The sequence below is a fragment of the Agelaius tricolor genome, unplaced genomic scaffold (genome assembly GCF_023055355.1).
Source record: "Agelaius tricolor isolate 1412-34295 unplaced genomic scaffold, bAgeTri1.0.p SCAF_35, whole genome shotgun sequence".
Classification (NCBI taxonomy): Eukaryota; Metazoa; Chordata; class Aves; order Passeriformes; family Icteridae; genus Agelaius; species Agelaius tricolor.
In genome coordinates, this window is record NW_027269295.1 from 1,836,372 (window position 1) to 1,857,934 (window position 21,563).

The 21,563-nt window shown below is 48.1% G+C and overlaps 1 protein-coding gene across 3 annotated transcripts in view; it reads right to left on the reverse strand.

Annotated features, from left to right (window-relative positions):
* Positions 1–21,207, reverse strand: part of MAP2K4 (mitogen-activated protein kinase kinase 4) — a 63,748-nt gene extending 42,541 nt beyond the window's left edge. For 2 of the 3 annotated variants that reach the window (XM_071452552.1, XM_071452551.1), the window contains exon 1: positions 20,798–20,929. In XM_071452552.1, the coding sequence (XP_071308653.1) occupies positions 20,798–20,891 (94 nt within the window). In that variant the 5' untranslated portion in view covers positions 20,892–20,929. Of the gene's footprint in view, positions 1–20,797 lie in introns of all 3 variants that reach the window. The other variant, XM_071452549.1, reaches the window with a different exon arrangement.
* Positions 21,208–21,563: the final 356 nt, after the last annotated feature.

Below are 21,563 nucleotides of genomic sequence, written 5' to 3' on the forward strand. Positions count from 1 at the left end.
CCACCCATAAGGATAGCAATCTTTATTGCAAATCATCCCAGCTTTAAAGTGGTAATGGTGGTGGTGTCCTCAAAACAATTTTTAAAAGGAAGTCATCCTTCTACCACCAGGCCTGTGCATGGAACTGAGGTCCAGGAGGGTCCCCAAATGCACAGCCCTTGGCATTCCATAGATCACAGCCAAAATGGACATTGGGAAAAGCACCTACACAACAGCCCCAGAAGAGTTTGGGCTCACAGCAGCCCTTGTTCCTTGCTGCACTGGTGAATGGGTGTGAGGCCAAGGACAGAATTATTTATGTGCTGCTATCCGTCACCAGATTTAATCCAAGCACTTGGCTCTGCAGTTAAGTTCTCATCATTGTGAGGCCCCCTCACCACCACCACAGCCAACCAGCCCTCACAAAACAAGAAACAGCTGTCTAGCAGGTCACATGCAGGCCAAAAGTTTTCCTCCAGAGTTAGATTGTGTACTACTATTTTTACTTCACCTAGGACATCTACGATTTACAGAATCACAAAATCATTAAGGTTGGAAAGAGCTCTAAGATCACAGAGTCCAACCATCACTCCAGCACCACCACCTTGTTCATCATCAAACCACGGCCTCAAGCACCACATCCACATGTTTTTACACTTCCAGGGATGGGACCCCACCACATCCCTGGGCAGCACCTTCCAATGCTTGACAGCTGAAGAAATTATCCCTAATATTCAACCTAAACCTCTCCTGGCCCAGCCTGAGGCCGCTCCCTCTGCTCCTGTCCCTGTTCCCTGGAGCACAGCCTGACCCCCTGGCTGTCCCCTCCTGTCAGGAGCTGTGCAGAGCCACAAGGACCCCCCTGAGCCTCCTTTGCTCCAGGCTGAGCCCCTGCCCAGCTCCCTCAGCCCCTCCTGGAGCTCCAGACCCTTCCCAGCTCCGTTCCCTTCCCTGGGCACACTCCAGCCCCTCAAAGTTTGTCTTGTCATGTTGGACTCAAGGTGCCTCAGCAGTGCCCAGCACAGAGGGATTGTCACTGTCCTGGTCTTGCTGGACACACTGTGGCTGGTACAGGATGCCCTTGGCCATTTCTCCAAGTCTCTGAGTCACTTCCTGTTGGAGGAAAGCAATTCCAGCTTCTTCCCAGAATTTCCTCACCACCATTCCTGCATGCCACACCTCAAGAGCACTGCTTCCCACGTTCAGGTTACACAGAACAAAATGCTCCCTTTTCAAGCAGCAAGATTTTCAAAACAGCAGCAGTTTAATGGATTTTTCCAAGGTTTCTATACTGCAAGGGTACACACTGATCACTGTAAAAATATTTTCCACTCGTTCAACTCTGCAGGATCAAGCTCTTGATTGAGCAAGGCCAAGGGAGCACAGGTCACAGTGTTCAAGGGAATCTCAGTGCACAGGTAAATATTCTCTCTGGTCAGAGGCTGAAGTCACTCTCTGCTTGTGGAGTGATGATACACCAGGAATCAAACCTGCTCTCTCTCTTACTGTAACCAAAAAAAAAAGATACAACCACAGAAACACAAGCTGTGACAGCAAACAGCAGGAAGGAAAGTCAATGGATCTGTAATGAACTGTGCAATCTTTCTACCTCTCCCTTGTAATAGTAAAACATCTTAACAAAAAGACAGAGGAAATGGAGAAAAATTGATTATTTACCTCTATTTGGAAACAGAGCTCAATGCTTGAGGTAATTTTCTTAAGAGAAAACTATCAGCTCTGATTCCTTCCACGGTAATTCCAAGCAAAGCTCGTGCAAACTCCAAGGTGGGACATGAAAAAAAAACCAAAAGCAACACAGATCTCTGCTCTTCCAACAGCTTTAAAAAACCAAACTGCTGTATCTTGTCTGCTAACAAAATGCCTGCTTTGATGTAGAGACAGCAAAGAACATTTACCTGCGTTCAGAGCTGCAGCCCTGCAGTTGCTGACATCCTGAAGGCTCCCAGGATTTCCAGCTGGTTATTCCTGCTGCTGTTAGCACAGCTCTGCCTGCCCACAGACCCTTCCAACTACATCTTGCACTTGTATTTCCTTTCTTCCCAGTCTTGCTCATGGATCTACTCCAACACCAGCACAACTCGTTTGAGACTAAAGGAGGTTTCCAGTCTTACACTCAAGATAAACTATTTTTCAAGAAAATCTAGTCAAATTTTGCAACAAAACTTGAAGAACTTCAACATGTCATGCAGTTCTGTTTGAGGAGTCTGGATGAAAGAAGAGGCCTGGGGTTTGATTTATGAGTTTTAAGAGCTGCAACCACAGAAATTCACTTTAAAGGGTACAAATATTTCCAGTGCATCTGTCTGTTAATGTTCTTTTTAATCATTCAATGAAATCTTCAATTTCCTATGATCCTAGAGTCAGCATTCAAATCTGAAATGATGATTTTGCCCTGGAGTAAGCTAAGTATGCTCATTTTTAGGAGTCACCTCGTTAGAAAGAGGATTTAGCCATAATTCACCCACAGCCACAAGTGTGCTTCCAGCTAGGGAATACAAACACCCGAGCCTAGAGCAGCCAGGACTCTGGAAGGATTACTGGCCCCTGTCATGAGCACACTCCATGGCAAAACAATTGTACTAGACAATATTTCAGTGAGACATCAGCCTGACTTGGGGCTGGGAGGTGGCTCACAGCTGCACCAGCAGACACCCACCCACCACTGCAGGATAAGGGCTACATCCAACAGCACTTCCAGCATCTATAAATACCTCCACCACCACGCCTGCTAAAGTAGGTTAAGCTTAGAGGGCAAGAAATTGCAATCGGATTAAGATTAGTTCCCTCAGACTGGAAACTCCCAGGAGCAAAACCTGAGGATGAAGTCTCTGCCCTCTCCAAAACCCACTGGTAACCTTTAATATAATCCCTGACACTGCCCTGCATGGAAACACCATTTGTATAAAGAGAGTTAAAGCTCCCTGCCCAGAGGAGGGTGCAGCACTAGGATGAAACAGCAGCTTCCAGCCCAAGCTGGGGTTCAGGCAATTTCCAGCAGGAGAGCAGCATCTGACACATGGCTCACAGCCCAGCACCAAGCCTGGTGGAACAGTGCTGCACAGAACCTGCAGGCCTCAACTGTCCCCAAACAAGAGGGGCTGCCACACCAGGAGACTGTGTCTGCTCTCACAGCAGCACTGTGCTTCACCCAAAATATTCCTGCAAGCTGTGCCCAAGGCAGCCACGGCATAACCCTGCAGAGCTGAGCCTGTCATGGAGCAGCTGTCAGGAACAAAGGGTGACACTGCCCTGGGAAATTTATTGGGCAGCACCTGGAACCTCTCCTGGTGAACAACAATAATAAATTATGCAAAGGGCCATGCACGATACTTTTTCAATATGAAACAGCACAGCAACAATTATAAAATATACCATAGGAAGGAGGGCTGGGGAAGGGGTTTGATTGATTTTATTACTTTCCTTTTTAATTTTAGGAGCCTGTACTCAGACTAAAAACAAGGGGAAAAATCTGCCCTTGAGGCCTTTGCTTAAGGTCAATGGAAAGGATTTCATTTCTTTGGATAAAGCAACAAGCATGTTTCCATCATCCCTCTAGATACCTTAGGCCAGCAAAGTGGTAACACCAATCACAGCCTGCATCCCACTGGCTCCAATAAACACCTTGGACCCAGACTGAATCCTACAGTGACACAATAAGAAATAAGAATAAGAAATCCTCCCAAGGCAGGTGAATAAGAATAGTTACATGTTGCCTGTCACCAACTAGTTAAATAACTAGAAAGAGAAATAAAAATAAGTGGAGAAAGTGTATGTGTAGAAATGTTCAAGTTGCACTAACATGTACAAATAAAATTTTGGAAACAATCTGTACAATAGTGAGGAGACTCATACTGGAATGGGCTTTTAAGAGGCTTCAGACTCTCCTGGGGAGGGACAATGCTCTGACCCCAGCACGGGGCTGCTTTCCCACTTCACCACTATTTCCACCAGAGACAATCCTTTGCACAATGCAAGTGTAGCAGATCTTCATGTCTGGATCCCAAACTTTCTAACATATAGGGTTGTTTGGGTTTTTTTTTCCAAATACTACCAGCCTGACATCTATGCATAACTAAAAATACACCAAGCCAATTGTTCAAGTTTGGATCTGCTTCACATGAACTGGTCTCTTGCTTGTGAGTGGCCATGTGTGCTGTTCTGAACAACTGATCAGTATCTTCACAGCCTTAGAGAGGAACTGAGCCCTTCTGAAAACCTGGGCTCAGCTGCAAGGTTCTTTCTGCACTGTTACACTGGGAAAGGTTTTGATCTGGATCTTAAGAACACCTTGGAACACATGGTCCCAATGGGCATTTTTGCTTAGTTCTGCTGAATTATAATGGAGGTGTGTAGAGTTGCTTAAGCAAGAAATTAAATTGCAAATCTAGAGAGTATATAAAGCTTTTAGATGTCTTTGAAAGCACTTGGCTGGAGAACTTTTAGATACTAAATTCAAGGCAATTTTGTACTAAGCTTTAGAAGTGGTATCTGTAGATAGATCTATCTGATCTATTTTTGTACTTCCCCAATCTGGATTTCAGAAAAAAATGTTCTAATTCCAGGGGTAAGGGCTAGATCCAAAGACAAAGAGCCTAAGAACAGCTGCAGTGGTTCCATCTAGCACATCATCCTGCCCTCCATCACAGCACAAGATATCAATGAAAAGAGTGATAAGCAAAGCCACAACATCCTTCCTTCAGCTATTCTTGCATCCTCCAACCACTTCCAACCCAAGGCCCTCCTCAGTCAGCCATGGTATCTCTGTAGTCAATGACTGTTGCTGGGTTTTACTTCCCCAGTCCTATCCCACCCTCTTGTTGCTTTGTGAGTGCCAGACCCCATCCTACCAGGCTGGCAAGAGCTCACCCAGCTCAACCCAACGCTTGATTGAAGCCCTCAGACTCCAAGTCAAGTTCAACAACACAAACCCAACCCAGCAGCTCAGCTATGAGAAGAGACAAAACCTGCCACCTATACCTGGTGCTCTGTCACCACCCACTTTGTCCTCTGGTGACACAGGACCTGCCCTGACACTTGCATTAGAGACACAACCCGAGTTGGTTGAATTTCCACCACTCTGCCCAGCACAGCAGCAGCACAGATCTCCCCATGGCCACACAACAGGTCTGGGTGTTCCCACTGCATCCTCTCCCTGTCTGCAGGGGAGCAGATCCTCAGTGCCACAGGGGATGGGCAGAACCCAGCCCCAGGGTTTGCCCAGCGCTTCTCCACTATGGCCAGGGGTGCCCTGCTGCCATTCACAGCTCTCCTCACAGGACTTAAATTACTCTGCTTTCCAAGGAACTGGAGAGGGGAAAAATGAAGGAAAATTCCCATAGAAAGGAATAAAAAAAAAAAAAAGGTCAACAAAACTAAAAAAGCTCACTTAAATGAACTTTGGTTTGCTTTCATTACTTTGTTCAAACCTTTCCTCATGCTGAAATCCAGCAGAAACACCCATAGGCCACTTATTTCTCAACACTAAAATAACTTAATGAACACTCAGAGGCTTTGTTAAACATCACACCACAGCTCTGTGAACACCAGCTTTTGGGCTGGGAGGCAGCTTTTTTTTTTTTTTTGGTAAGAAAAACATTACAAAAAAAAAAATCTTGTGCACTCATAAAAGTTCCAGCTTTGTACTGTCTTGTGAAGCATTCAGTACAAATTAGCAGGACAACAGGAAGGAACCCCTGATTCCCACTGCTGAGACATGTCAGTCATTGTCTAATGACTGATGTTTCCAACAGAATTTTCAGCTTTATCAGCTTGGCAGCATCAAACCCTCTTCAGAAAGACACACAGCGATGGCACTCCTGCCCAACATTGTCATTCAAGTGACAAAAGGCACGGAATGCCAGGAATGCTCTGCTGCAGTGCTGGAAGGAGTGAAGGCAGCAGGTACCAAAGGCCTTGCAGGGCTCCACTGAAGAAGGCTGGAGTCCATAAGGGATTTGGGCACAGGGCTGCTGCCTTCAGGAGCTTGGCAGATTGACAGAGCTGCCTCCAACAGCTGGCTGCTCTCAACAGCACTCTGGCTATTTACTTAGGTGGCAGAAATCTTCACTTTCTTGCTAGTGAACATAACACTGAAGTGTGACAACAATGAAACCTCTTCCTGAAGGAAGAACTGCACAGATGAACGCAACAGGCAAGGGATCTGCAGCAAGACACTTCTGCAGCAATGAGCAACAGCCTGGCTTTGGAACATCAGCTGATGCAGCTCTAGACAAACACCCTGCATCCTGTCAGTGAAAAGAGAACAGATCTAAAAAGACAAATCATATTTTAAATAAAGACCTTAATCCAGCCGTTCCTAATGCAAGCAAACACTGCAGAAAGTGAAAGTAGAGAAATGAGAAGCTCAATCACGTTACCTGCAGAGCAGGAAGCTGAGGGTTTTGTGGTTTTCCTTTTCTGTGTGGTTCCAGATGAGTAAAACCCCAGTGTTCCCAGCCAGGACAAACCCAAGCCTCTGCAGAGCTTGGCTCCAGCACATGGATCACAGTCAGGAGCTGAAACTGCTGTAGAGAGCTCTGCTCTCCTTCCACCACCCAGCTCAAAGGGTTCTGCTCCCCCTAAGGACACACAAACCCTTTATTTCCACAGCAGGGGAACTCCTGCTGCCTTTTTATTGCTACAGCTTTTATAACTGAAAAAAGAGTGCTTTTTATACTTTGTGTTTATCTTGCAGCACTATTAACAGGCCCTGACCATAGGACTGGGATCTTGCTGTGAAATTTAATGAAATTACATTGGGAAAAGACCTTCACATCAAAGTCTGCAAAATAAATTTCAAACAGTTTTGAGGTTTGCAACCCTGCTAGAAACAGAAAAAAGAGAAGAGTCCCTGACCCTTTTATTTTCTTTATACAGACTTGTCAGCAAAACACAAATGGGAAGGAACTACCCCTGGGAACAGCCCTTCCCACAGACAAGGCAGAGCTGGGCACAGGCAGGAGCCCAAAACACAGAAACTGAGACTGGCCTGGGCTGCTGCCTGGGCAAGGAATGCCATGGGACAGGGACCTGAGCCACGGGGGGCTCAGCACTGCATCCTGCTGCTCTGCAGAGCTGCATCCCAGTGCACAGCAGAGGCTGTGCTGCTCCCTTTAGGCCAGCAGCAAGGCAGCTCCATTGCATATTTGCCCCCTCATTTCACCATTTATTAATGCCCTGACTGCTTAACCCAAATCTAGGTTAGCAGAACATCAACACACCTCTGCCTCACCCGACAGCACAGTTTTGCTGAATTATTCACTAAGGCAAAGCTGCCATCCCGAACTGAGACTTGCTGCTGTTTTCCCATGAAAGGGCTGCAGAGCACTGGGGATCAAACCCTGCCACTTCTCAATGGCTTACAAGAGAAATTCAGACACCTGTGTTACATTCCTTTCATTCACAACAAGCAGAGGATGTGCAAAGCATCTCTCTCCAGTAAAAACCTTTGATCTTCCAGCACGGAGAACAGCAACTGCCTTTTCCTTCTCAGCACAAAATAACCCACACCTTCCAATTAAAGGTGTTCTTCTTGAGGAAAAGAAGTGGAGACACAGCAGAATCCATCAGTTAACAGGTATGTGCCACCTGTGCCAGGTCCAGGCCAGACCCCTCCTGCCCTCTGTAAGTGCCACCAGTTTCATCATCAACAATTACTAAGCACTGACTGAGTACTTGAAAAAATAAATTAACACCCAATTCCTGCCACAGAGCTCTAGCTTGCAAAAGAGGTTTGAAATTTCAGCTTCAAAACATCAAGTTTCCTAAATATCTGTATATCCTGAGCTAATAGAAAGCTGTTAAAAATAAATCAATGCTTTCCAACCCTGTCCTAGGGGAGTTATTCTGACACATGGGCTCACTCTGGGATAGAACAGTGAAGCATAGCTCCTCTCAGCTCTTTCACGACAGAAAAACACCAGTCTGTGAAACGAAATGGACAACAAAAGATTTTCTATATACAGTATCTCAGAAGCAATGTCTCTGAACAGCAGTCACAAAATTCTGAGATAAAACCCAAAGACATCAACTGTTTAAAAAGACATTAAAAATTATCTCTTCAGATATTAAAATTGCTGCAACAAATTTGCCTACAGAGTAAAAACAAAAATATCTTTGTGTAAATTCAAAGAAATGCAAAGGCACAAGATTTCTACAATTCAGATTTAAGAAAAAAAAAAAAACCAACCAAAAAGTGAAATAAATAGTGCTACCCTTATGTCACAGGCAAAGCAGAAGGCACAGATCTACCTCAACAATTGGTGACCTTTTAAGAAGACTTAATTAATTTTTGCTACAGCAGCAATGTGAGAAACAGTTGCTCTCTCAGGAACAGAATGGTGTATCTGGTTAGTTGCAAGAAAAAGCAAATTCTCAGTACCAATATTGATAAAAAAGCAAAGATAATGCTAAAAAAAGGCACAGCTTTCTCTTTGTGCTTTTGCACAGAAGCCTCTCTGAAAGCCTAAAGTAAAAGACCATTTCTCATCCATCCACTCAAAGGAGAGCACCAGCATTAAGAATCTCCTTTTATCTTTCGACATTTGCTCTAAAATCATAAATAAAATGGATTTTTTCGATCAAACTTTAGGCTGCACTGCTTTGAACACAGAGCAGTCCCATCATCAGGACCCAGGGGACAAACACTGGCATCTGGCAGGAAAGGAGTGGACCAGGGTATCACATAAAGTAACAAACTTTAAGACTGAAGAGATTGTTTTATTCCCAGAAAGCTGAAAGTTTGCAGGAAATCTGCCCATATTAAACAATATTTTAAAACAGATGGTCCAGCTGCTCGTGCCCAGGCAATTTCCCAGAGAAGCCCAGCCCTCCAGCCCTGCCACCACAGCAAAAGACCAGATCTGGTGGAGCACAGCATTCCACACTTGCATCAGAGACACCTGCCCAGAGCAGGGAGGATGTGTACAGTGGCTTTTTCAGAAATTCCCCCACAGGTGCTGCCAGTGACAGCTCACCTGTACAACAGCAACCTGGGCAAGCAGCTCTGCCTGCAGCCCCCTCTTCTCCCCCACCAGCAGCCAAGCCAGACTCACAGAATGCCAAAACTGGGTGAGAAAACTTTCAAGACCATCTCATTCCACCCCCTGCCATGGCAGGGATATCTCCCACTATGCCAGGTTGCTCCAAGCTCCATTCAGTCTGGCCTTGGACACTTCCAGGGATCCAGGGGCAGCCACAGCTGCTCTGGGCAGCCTGTGCCAGGGCTTCATCACCCTTATAGGGAATAATTTCTTCCCCAGCAAAGAATTTCTTCCTAATCACAGAGAGATCACACCAGATAACCACACTACAGACCTGGGTACAGATCCCTTGCTTGATATAAGGGGCAGGTCATGGCAAAGCTCCCAGTCTGAGCAGTGACAAGGACCCGAGCCACCAACGTTTGGAAGAGGCAGGTGTGATCCAGCAGGCTCTGGGATGCAGGCACTACAGCAATGTGCATGAGGAATTTGGCACCACTGCACTCTCAGGAAGCAGCAACCTTGCTGTTTACCCTTTTACTAGGGTAAATAACCAGGAGCAAACACAAAATTTCGCTGCTAAAGAAATAAGCACCATAAAATCTCTCCATAAAAATTCCCCAAGTGCAGTGGATTTTGAAAGTCTGTGTAAAAAAGGCTCTCCTGGTGTGCAGAGGGCAGGCGGACCCTGAGTCCGGAAGGAGCCTGAGAGTCTGCCCAGCTAATCCCCGTGCTCTCACTGGGTAACAGAAGACTGCTGCAAAAATATCAGCCACTAGCCCCAACTCTGATCCAGCTATCTTCTTCCCTTGCCCTTGTCCCCATTAACTCCTTCTCCCTCCAAGCTCCCAGGAGGAAGCCCTGCATTACAAACTGACTATCCCATGTAGTGCACCAGCCCTGCATACAAACTGACTGTCCCACACAACAGCACCACGAGTCCTCTCCTGCCTCCTGCAAGGTTGTCCCAGCACCACAAAGAAGTTTTCCCCTTTTGCAGCCACCTGTGGGTGGCCTGTGGCCAGAGCCAGCCCTGCTGCCTGCCTGGCCCATGCTCACCACAATGGTTTATGATGCTCAACTTCTGCAGGACAGCAGGAGTCCCAAGCTTTTGCTGAGAAGGTGGGAGCTGCATGACTTTGTGTCAGTAATGCAAGAGTCATCTCTGCTTGTGGCACCAGCACAGCTTCACTCTGCTCCTGGTGCTGCTGCCCTCAGAGGCATCTGAGAAGGGGGGAAGCTGAGGTGTACCAACCTGGCCTTGCTGCCCATGCTTTCTGCTCCATACAAGACCATCAACAAACCCCAGAGACAATGTGAACTCCAAAGATAGCACAAATAGCATCCCATCAGTGGGAACAGAGCAGCCATATGCTGGAAAGGGGAGAGGAGACTGGTTCCTTGCCTAGCCCAAGGCACACCAGGGCAGGAATACCATCATACCCTAAAACACCTCTGAGACACAGGCATTACAGAGGGAGCAGCACATGCATGTTGAAGATGCCAGATCAACAGCAACACAGGTGCCATGAAACCACCAAGGTGTGGCAACAGGAAGAGTATTATCAGCTAATGACTGAAATACTCTACTGAAAGCCAAGTCCTAACTGTTTTTAAGGAGGAGTCTGATATGCTTATGCATGAGGTAGAAAGGGGTAACTAGTGGAGACAAAGTACTAAACTTGTCATAGGAATCCCTGGGCACCCAGCTTGCCAGTTCCCTCAGCAGGGGATAAGGGCATTAGCTGGGCTCTGGCTGGTCCCAGCAGAATGTGTGTGCCCATGCAGTGCAGACACAATTCTTCCACTGTCTTGCTATATGTCATTATTTTTCTCTTTTCAAAGAGATTTCCAAAGGTTCTTGCATTTCTTTGAGCCCTAACATGGACCAGGTCATATGAAACCCACAGTCATCTAAAACAACTGCAATACTTGGGATTGAATCATCAAGGTTGGAAGAGCACTCAATTTCCTCCTGGCACGAGTCAATGCTCCTGCTGGGCAGTAAAGCAGCAGCAAGTCCTGACAGCCTGGATGAAGATGACCCAAACTTCCCCTCCACCAGCTCAGCTGTCATGGAGCAAGCTGTGCTGGTTGCTAAACCCAAAACTCTTGAACACAATGCTGAAGGGACAGGAAGATGATGACCCCAATCTTATTACACCATTAATTTCTGCATTGCTCAACAGCAAGGACATCAACCTGTTGAAGAATGCTGTCACAAAGCACTATCTGTGTTTGGTTTGGGTCTCAAGGAGTCAGGACATGCCAGCACAGGATTATTCTGAGAACACTGGGCAGTCAGAGCTCTGCTGCTGAACTCAGAGTACCACTGAGCCCTGGAGGGAAACCCTACACAAACCTTCCCAGAAAGCTGTTATTTACTACGTGGAAACAACACTGTGGACAAGTGGCTCCTGGCCTGTGTCCCAGGTGCTGTGAGAGCAGCACAGTGCCCTGCTATGGGGCAGGGTGCCACTCAGACTTTTGGCAGCTCATGATGAAGCAGGGCTCCTGCTGCCAGTTCAGTTCCAGGCTCCCATTCAAGTCAGCCCTGACTAAGGCCTGTCTATATTAAAGCAAATTACCAGACCTAGAAACATTGCAGGGCTTCACTGAAATTAACCCTGCATTCACACATTCTTCATTTCCCATATTTTTGTAAGGCAGGAAAAAAGCAGCCACACTGACAAATGAGACTGGGAATTCCTTCAACTCACAGAAGATTCCAAATGATGGCCCTGATGGGGAAGCCAGGACCCTCCAGACAGGCACACATGGGCCTCAGACACCAGCTCCCAGCACTCCTGTCTCGATCTTTGCCACTTCCACACTTACTGACAAGATCCCTCTCCCATCTGCTCAGCTGCAGTCCTCATCAGCAGGATCAGCAGGGATGAAACCACAGAAACAGGCCAGAGAATAAATTTTTGTTCTTAGCCCCATGACATCTAGCACTGATACACAGTGGCAAAACTTAACCCATAAAAAGCCAATCTGGCTATTTATGACTCTGGCATAACCAGCTGGACAGATAAGCTCCAGGCTATTACTCCAATTCTTCTCAAAAAGAAATACATTAATTAGAAATATATTTTAAAATAGATTTTGCATTTCCAGGAGAATGCTGGCAGGCTTGTTCAGATATTCCACAACATGTGGCTCCAGTGCAGAAAGAACTCAACTGCCAAGCTGCTGCTTAAAACAGCACATATCTAAACCTTTGCATCCAACCCTTTCTTCTTCCAACACAAGTCTGAGCTCATTCACAACTCCTCTATGTAAACTTGCATACTAACTTACACCTTACTGTCACACTTTCTAGTGACAACAGCTGGGCTAGATCAGATCAGAAAGCTGACCTCTTCCTCAAATCACAAAGCAAACCAGCTCTAAAAGCTGACATGCCAATAGCCAACTTTCCACACACTGATTGCTGCAGCTACCCCAAGGCAAAAAGGACCCTGAAGAACATCTCCTCATCTCCTGGCCAGCATTGTACAAAGCCATTCTGACCATCCTCCCCCTTCCTACTTTCTGCCCATGCAGGTTTCTGAGTGGGACAAGGGAAAACAAGAGGATAGCAAAGGTGGGATGAGGTTTCCAGAGTCTGGCATGAGGCCAAGTCCTGAACTGAGTGCTCAGGAGAGGAACTGGTCTCTACAGGAAAACTCGGACATGGTCCCACTGCTCCCCAAAGAGATTTCCAAACGCACTGCTTTCATCTTAGTCCACAACCCCTCCCAGGTCAAACAACACAGCCATATGTTTTTAAAGGAAACTGTTTTATCTCTGTCCACAAACCTCTTCAAAGTACAAACACTTTGCTTTCTGGTCCAAAAGCAAAGTGATAGCTAATTCACTTCAGAGACCCACTTCCAGAGAATTAGGTCCAAAGCAAACCACACAACCCTTCTGGTCCAGAGAAAAAAAATAAGCCTAGACAAAAAGGGATAAAGGATAAACTCCCGTTCAGCTCAGCTGTCTGCTCCCAACAGCTGTGCTCCTTACGCCACAGGGCATCTCCCGAAGCACCTCAGAAAGATCAGATAAATTATTCAAAACACAGACTAATTCCTGGCGCTTGGACTCTTTGTTTGCTCCAGGAGCAGCAGAGCTGTCTGCTTCCTGGAGGGCTCGCCCTGCCTCCAGTAAAGGGCAAACACCAAGGCTTTGATTTGCAGAAGAGGAACTCAATTTGGCAGCTAATAAATACACAATTTGTGCAATACACATACTCCCATCTCCCTTGATGCTCATACCCACTGAACACTGTCACTGTACCGCCAATGTGCACGACAGGTCAGCTCACCTGAGAGGAGAAACAGGAGAGAAACGGGCAGTGATACTTGGCAACACCGTGCTGTGTTGTGTTTCCTCACTAACAGCAATAGCAGAGATCTCTGCACCGAGGGTACAGCCTGAGGTGTCAAGGTCACACATTTTGGAAGATGCTCTGCAGCATCACATGATACTCCTGATGCAAATCCAGGCCAATGATCCCTCACATGCCCCACAAAGGATCTGTGCAGGCATGAAGCAGGCACCCAACAGGGCTGCAGAGAGCTCCACTGGGACTGTGCTTAAACAAACCTGTGACATCTGATAAAAACCACGTTTGCACCTTTCCATCTAACCACGAGGAGACACAGACATGTTACACCTGCATGAACTGCAGGACTCATCTTGAAGAAACAGCCACCTAAGCAGACCAGGAATGTACATCATGGGGAGCTTCAAGATCTAAAGCTACCCCTCAAACAAATGTGAACCCAGTAAGATTGCAGATGACCATAAGAACCAGACTAGTGTAACATAAAATAAAAGTTTAGAACCAAAGTCAGCACCACAGACTGTCCAGAACACCAGTTCCAAAACACAAATGTTCAGGCTGACAAAACTTCACTGCTGAGGCAGAGCAAGTTTTCAACTCTCCCTTCCCTCCTTATATTATTTCCAAATGTATTTTGGCTGCCAAAGTTTGTCAGTATTCTTTTACACACTTTGGTTTAAAACACATCCCTACTGTCCTCTGGATGCTCTGAGTTTACCGTGTTAAATCACAGGAGTTAGTTCAAGTCTCTCCTACTGCAAATCTCCCTGCAGTCTATCCTTCCCTTCAGCTTCAGGGTCTCAGGAAAAAGGCCAATTCACTCAGACACAGTTCCAAAGAGGGAAAACAGGTCCTGAGCTGGGACCACGCATGAGGCAAGAAGACAAACATGGTCCAACATGGGACATGCTACAAGGTGAACAAACAGATGTGTGTGCTAAAGGTTCATGTATATAAAAGATCCACAGCAGCTCTTGCAGTCACTTCAATGCTGCTAGCACAGGAGCACCCCTCTGACAGGCTGCCACATGAGGTGTCACCTGCACTGGCAGTTTTCCAAGCATCTCATATACAGTTTACATAAATCCACCTAGCAAACCTCAGCAAGAGACCTGTAACTGAGATAACTTGTCCAACCACTCAGCAGCAGTACAAACACGTGGGTGGGGGTAGAAAACAGTGTGCAGAGTCACAGCAAAAATTATTTTGTCTTGTTCAGACGCTAACATAACCAAGAGTAAAAACCAAAGATCCAAGGCTGCACAAATCCTCCCTGCAATCCTGTCCCAGGAGAATGAGATGAAACCCACTCTCCCTGCATTTCACACTTTATGAACAATGGCTTAACCCCTCAGCACCTTCACGGGCACTTTCCTTCTCATTGATTTGGATAATCAAGTATTTCAATATTTTGACAGCCACGTCAGTGCCAACTGCAAGGGGTGAGCCTCAATCTCACGTTGCAGACATCCTGCAAACCAGAGGGACAATGAACATGCAAAAGCTGTTCCATTCTCAGCCTAGCAGAGACACAATACTCAACTTATCTATGAGCTGAACTGAAGAAACCCAGGTGAAGTGTCCCTCTCCAGGGATTTACCATGAGTAACCACTGCACATGAAGTAAACAAGCTACAGTAACACACCTTTTTGAAAGGCATTTTTCCGTGCTCAACAGGCACTGTGCTGTCATTTACCCCTTGCTCACACATCCCTTCTACAATCAAACAAATCCACAACATGAAAAGAAACCTGAGTACCCAGAAGAGAGACAAAAGCCCTTTGCAGGGAACGCCAGCAGCCTGGAATAACACAGTGGAAGATTCACATTACTGAAGGTATTGGCCAAGGGAGCAGCAGCAGAACTGCACAGGCAGAACCAAAAACCAGAAATCAGCCAAACTGATATAAAAACAGTTTAAAAATGCATCAACCCCTAGGCAAATACTTAAAGACAAAGTTTCTTTTGAATGAGTGTCATCAGAGGGACTCTTCATTGCAGAAGAGATGTTACAGCCCAGCAACCATAAATGACCAGGATCATCAAAGGAATCCCCAAAACATTTGTCCATCTCTCCAAAGGCAGCAGACAACACTGTGCAATAATAAAAATAATCTATCCTGACCAGAATATCCATGAAGAAGCCAATATCCCAAGGTGATACTTCCTGAACCACAGTGAAAAGGCTCAACTGCCAGTATCAGGCAGGTTCTCCTCAGCCTGCTGCTGCAGCATAGCAATCCCCACCTTCCTGAGTGGATGCTGCTGTCTGAGTACAAGGCAGAAGGGCAAGACACACATGCACATCTAAGGAGGCATTTTAAATGCAATGAAGCTCATTTCAAATGAGGTACATGAGAGCAGGGAACATCAGCAGCACCTGCCCAATGCTGCTCCAGACCAGTGCCCTCCAGCCTTTGAGAGGATGCCAGAAGCATCACATCCAGAGATTTTTATACCTTCTTTATAAACAGCACTTCAGTGGAGCCTGGAGATGGATATTTGCTGCCAGTTCCTACCCACAGGGCAGAACACTACACAAATACCCTGCACAGCTTCTTCCCCTCACACAGTTTTCCTTTCCAGTCTCCAAAGGCTACAACAGGTAACGTGATTCCTCCACCAAGAAACAGACCTCCACATTTTCTTCCACACAAAATCTTATCAAACGTAAATCCAACAGAAGAGATCCAACTTCAAAGCTGTATGATGCAAAAAAGCTGTTTATGTGTGTTTGATACACTCAGAGCTTGATATGGTTACACAAGATTCCTGTAATCAGTGCTTCACTGCATACACACAAATTTCATTTCAGGGACTCCTCAACAAAATGAAGTTTGGAAAGCACACATTTTGGCTTTTTCTGCTTCCTCACAAAACCCATCTTTCTCTTGCAGGATAACTCTCATTTTGATGTGCAACAGTGTGACTTCCACACCTCGTGGCTTCCTCAAATCAGCATAAAATAACTGAAAAAACCTCCCAGCATCTGAGGAGACTAATACTTTTGGGCTGCCCCTTTACCAGGAAAACAGACATATCAAAACCATCAATTGATTAAAAGTAAAACAAAATAGAAAGGCAAAATGCAAAACCATCTGCCCACGTACCAACACAACCCTACACACACAAACTTACACCAAGACTCAAACACAAAGCAGACATGGCCATAAGGACCATACAGGAATAAACTGGGGGCACAAATGAACTAAAATACACTGATTTGCTCACCACACAACTTTTATTGCTCTTAACAAATGCAAATATGTCCAAGTAGACATACACCCATCAATCTGCCAGAGTCAGCCTGCATCAGTGCTGTCTGCTAACACACATGGCTTGATAATTCCACTGAGGGGAGCAGCCCCAGTCACCCCATGCACTCACCAAGGCAGCAAGAAACAGAGGAGGACATGGGAGCCATGGCATCTCTTTACTGAATTCCCACAATGAGGATCAGTCTGGTGGCAGCAAGCCCACAAATGGTTTCAAGCAATATTCAGCTTCTGCCAGTGCTGTGTGCAGGAGCCACCACTACCCCACTGTGCACATCACACACCCACAGCAAATTCACCTGACCACACTGACTGACAGAGTCCATCCCAAACATGAACAATTCCTGACCTCTCAAAAAGCCTCCCAGCAGCTCTTTTCTGCCAGAAAAAAGGTACAGGACAGTGTTTCCTTGTAAATAGGAAGCGATCACCCAATTTCAGTAAACCCCTGATGTCATGAATGGCACCCAAGGGTAAGAGAGGGACTCTAGCTCATCTCCTCATGCACTCAGACACCTCTTAACAACCTCCCTGGCCAGGCTCCCTGCCTCATACCCACAAAGGACTCTCTCACCAGAGACACAGCTCCTCTGATTTTTTGCTAAAATGGCTGGAGTCAGATGAAGAGGGCAAAGACACGAATGAGGGAGCAAATGGGACCACAGACACATGAAGGGAACTGAGAATCCCAAATTCTGGTCAGGAATTCCCACCCAACACATCTGAGCCATGATGTACACTCTGAGAAGACACACGCAGTAGCTCTGCTTTGCTTTTTAAAGACATCAGAGCAAACCAGGCAGTGAGTATTTGGAGAAGTCCCAGTTGCCTCCAGTCTTCCTGAGTGCCCAGTGCAGCTGAGCTGATTCCATAACCATCAGTTATAAGTGGTTCCAGTTCCTCTTTGGCACTGTAGTTAGGATGAGTGACTCCACAGGTTTTAATTAGAATCAAAATTCTCCCTATGCCTTGGAACAAACTACATTTCTAGATTTCACACCACTATTCTTCAAATTACCATTTTCTGAGTAATGTTAGCAGTAATGACTATTACTAATTTTGGCAATGAGAGAAACACAAAATTACTCCAATTACAGTTTGGGTGCTGGTTTTTCCTTAAATCACCATCAAAGGTATCCTACTTTCACAGAATCTGTTTCTTGCACAAAACATCCAGGACACTAAATACTCAGGACTGTTCCTGAACTTCAACATTACACATGAGTAAGAACAACTCTTCACACCACCAGTCACCAGCATCTGGACAGACTTGATTTAGTGTGCATGCAACAGACATTTAAAAATTACTGAATAGGATCTATTTTAATACTCAGAATTCCAGCTCTCCTTCATCTCCAAGCTGTGCCTTGAACACAGCACCATGAACTGCACTGGTCAGGGGACTCTTTGGGAAGAAATGAAGCTCCAGGTCCTTTGGCATGGGCAGCTGATCCAGGTAGCCAAGAGAAGACATGAGAGTGAAGCTGGGGCATGCAGAATAAGGGTGAATAATAATAAGGCCTGAAGCAACCCCTTGCTTGATCATCAGGCTTGAGAGCCATGGCTGCACAGTGAGCCCAGCACAGGGACAGGGCAGTGTCCCTTCACTACTGCATTGTCACCTGGAGGACTTTAGCCTGTGTGCATCAGAAATGGTGTAGGATACAGAATTAAAACCAAAACTGGGTGGTCAGCAGCAGAGACCTTCTGGACCTGGTGCCCTTGCCCTGGACATCAATGTGATGGGCCTTGATTCCTCTGAAGACTTCTCCCCTGTACCACCATCCTCACAACTCTTCCCTATCCCCAGGCCCTGATGAATGCCCTGACAGCTGACACTCCTTACAAAACTGCCAGCCTTGACACAGAACAGAAACCTCCTGCAAGGGACTCTCACCTCAGGTGAGCTTGCCCAAGCACATAGCCTCTGGGCAAGGTCTCCAAAAGCAACCAGGGGAGCACTGGCACAGTCCTTTGGCACAGGAGTTCCACCCTGTCCCACTCCCACCTCCTTTGCAGAAGCAGTTGCACAAGCCAGGTCAGAGAGTTTGTGGCTGAAAACTAACTGAGCAAAACTTTTTTTTTTTTTTAATATAATTACTTGCTTCCAGCTTAATGACTTCCCTGCTCCACCTTGTCATGCTGTTTAAGCCAATTAAATCGACACTGATGCAGTCCTACCTACTCTTCTCCCCACCCAGCAATGCATTCCTGCACCTCCCTTGCTCCAGTGCCTGCCCAGCCCCACCACAAGCACAAGCTGGGCTTCCCAACCTGCAGAACGCTCAAAACTTTTGTGGGGTTTTCTTTGTTCAGCTCAGCTTGCCTTGGCATCAGCAGGAACTCATGTTGTGGGCAAGGGCACTGTGCATCTTGGAGAGCAGCCAGAGCTGTCCCAGCAGCCTGCACACCACCTGCAGCCATGTCCAGCCCCTTCCCATCCCACCCAGGTGCTGGGGCAGCACAGCTGCTCCTGGGACGGTTTCTTGCATGTCCCAGCAACCTGCTGCTCCAGAGCCCAGCCAGGATCCCACACACAGCTCCTCCTGGGATATCTGAAGACTCACCTGTTACCTCAGGGAAAGCCACCAGCACTTGGGCATCATCACCCTGGCCCACGGTCCTAAATCCGTATTTAAACAGTCACCTTAACCAGCTAGAGCAGAACCAAGTGCCCTTCTTCCACTGGACACAGCATGCAGATGCTGCATCACCACAAACTCACAGGGCACCACAGGTGCCAGGGTGCAAAACCAACTCTCAGCCTTGGAAGACACAGGTGATTCAGAGGAACAACTCAAATATGAGAAATGGATCAGGTGGAAATACAACAGGCAACATTGAGGGTTTTAACTGCACTACAAGAACAAGGCTTGTTCTTATAAACTCACAACTGTTTTGGCATATCATGGTAAAGTTTTTAATCCATGCACTTAATGAACAAAGCCTGTGATTCAGGTTTTTGAAAAATGGATAATACTAGCTTGACAAGGCCCTTCATTCCCCTGCATGAAGGATTGGGTACCTTTTTGGTACCCAAAAGGTACCCAATCCTTCATGCACGGGAAGCTACAAGGAGCCATAATTCATCTTTTTACTCCAAATATATCAAGCTCTTCAGTTTAACCATCAGTTCTCTGCCCAAACAAGTCCCCACCAGTCTCAGCACAGTCTATACCAGGAACAACACAGAATATGGCAAATAACAGTGACAAACATTATTTCACAACAGTACCCACACTTCTGTCACAGAGAGAGCAACCTTTCCTTTTCCTGGTCCCAAAACAGGGTAAACTGCTTCTTTAGTATTACCATCCCTGTATTTAATTTAAACAAACAAACAAACAAACAAACAAACTAGCACTGTGCCACCTCAGCCTAATAAGGCCTAAAATCTTTTTCAAGCAGAGAGCACATTCCAGTGCTCTAACTTTAAAGGCGAAACTCAAAGGGTTTGCTGAGGCCTTTCTGAAAAGCAAATATCCATCGTTTTTGCAAGGCTGCTCAACCATCAACAAGTGCCGGTGGAAACCAACACGACCCGCTGCAGCACTGTAAATTTCCATCGGAACGGAACGGAACGGAACTGAATGAAACTGAACGGCAAGTTCGCGCTGAACTGATTTCACTCAAGCGTTCGTCTCGAGAAAAGCCCAGCGCGGAGGCGGAGGGCCGGGCTGGCCGGGGCAGTGCCGCGGTGCCGCAGCCCCAGCCCGGCCGCCCCGCGGGGCTCCTGCGGGCACGGGCCGCCCCCAGCGCACTTCGCTCCGGCCGGCGCCCCCAGGGATGCTGCTGCTGCTGCTGCAGCCGCGGCCTGCACCGCTCACCCCCAGCGGCCGCAGAACCGTTCCCCGCCGGGAGAGGCCGGAGCCGCGTCCAGCCCGGCCTTTGTCCCGGCGGCCGGGGCCGAGCTCCGGGCAGGCCCTGCGCCCCGGCAGCCCCGGCGAGCAGGGCCAGGGCCGCGCTTCCTCCCGCCGAGCGCGCCGGGCGCGGCCAGGCCGCCAGCGGGGCAGGCCCGGAGCGGGGCCGCCGGGGCCGGGCCGAGCCGGGGCCGGGGATTCCCGCGGGCAGCGCCGCTGCACGGCCGCGGCCCAGCGCGGGGGGCGCGAACGGCAGCGCCCGGGGGTCCCCACGGCCCGGGCAGGGCGAGACCTGCGGCGGCTGCGGCCCAGCACGGCCCGGCGCTGCCCGGGCCGGCGGTGCTTACCCTGCATGCTGCTGCTGCTGCTGCTGCCGGCGGCGCCCGGGCCGGGCCCGCTCCCGCTCCCCCCGGAGCCGCCGCTGGGGCTGGGAGTCGCCATTGTGCGCGGAGCGGGAGCAGCGGCGGCGGCGCTGCGCAGGGCCCTCCCCGGCAGGGCAGGACACACGGCCCCGCCGCCCGTCCGCCCCCGGCTGGGGCCGCGAAACCCCTCCCCGCCGGGGCCCCGCGCCTGCGGCACCGCTGCGGCGGGGCGGAGGCGGCGCTGCCTCCCGCGGGGGGACGGGGCATCCGCGGGCGGTCCTGCGGAGCCGCTCCCGCTCCCCCGGGCCGGGGGGCACCGCCCGCGGGGGACCCCGCACCGCGCTCGGCCCCGCCAGCCCCTCTGCTGGCCTGTCTCGCATCCCCTCGGGGCCCGCAGCCGGCCCCGGCAGCTTTGGAGCATTTCTCATCTTCACCTTTGGGTTAGGGCTTCCCCCACCCAGGCAGCCCCTTGCAAACTTCTGCCGACTCCTTCGGGACCACAGGGCAGAACTCCGTGCTGTGCTTCCCCGGACACCCAGGGCATCAGCCTCTTCCTGCCACCATCAGTTTCCCCATTATTTTCTTTCTTCTCTTGGTCACTGCTGTTCATGCCAGCACATGGTTTCTGACCATTCCTCCACACTCCTAGTCATAGGGGCAGCACATGCTGGGAATTAGAGCAGTGAAATTGTTGCCCCAATTTCACTGTGGTCCCTCTCCAGCCCGCTGCATGACATAGGGGAGTCCCTTC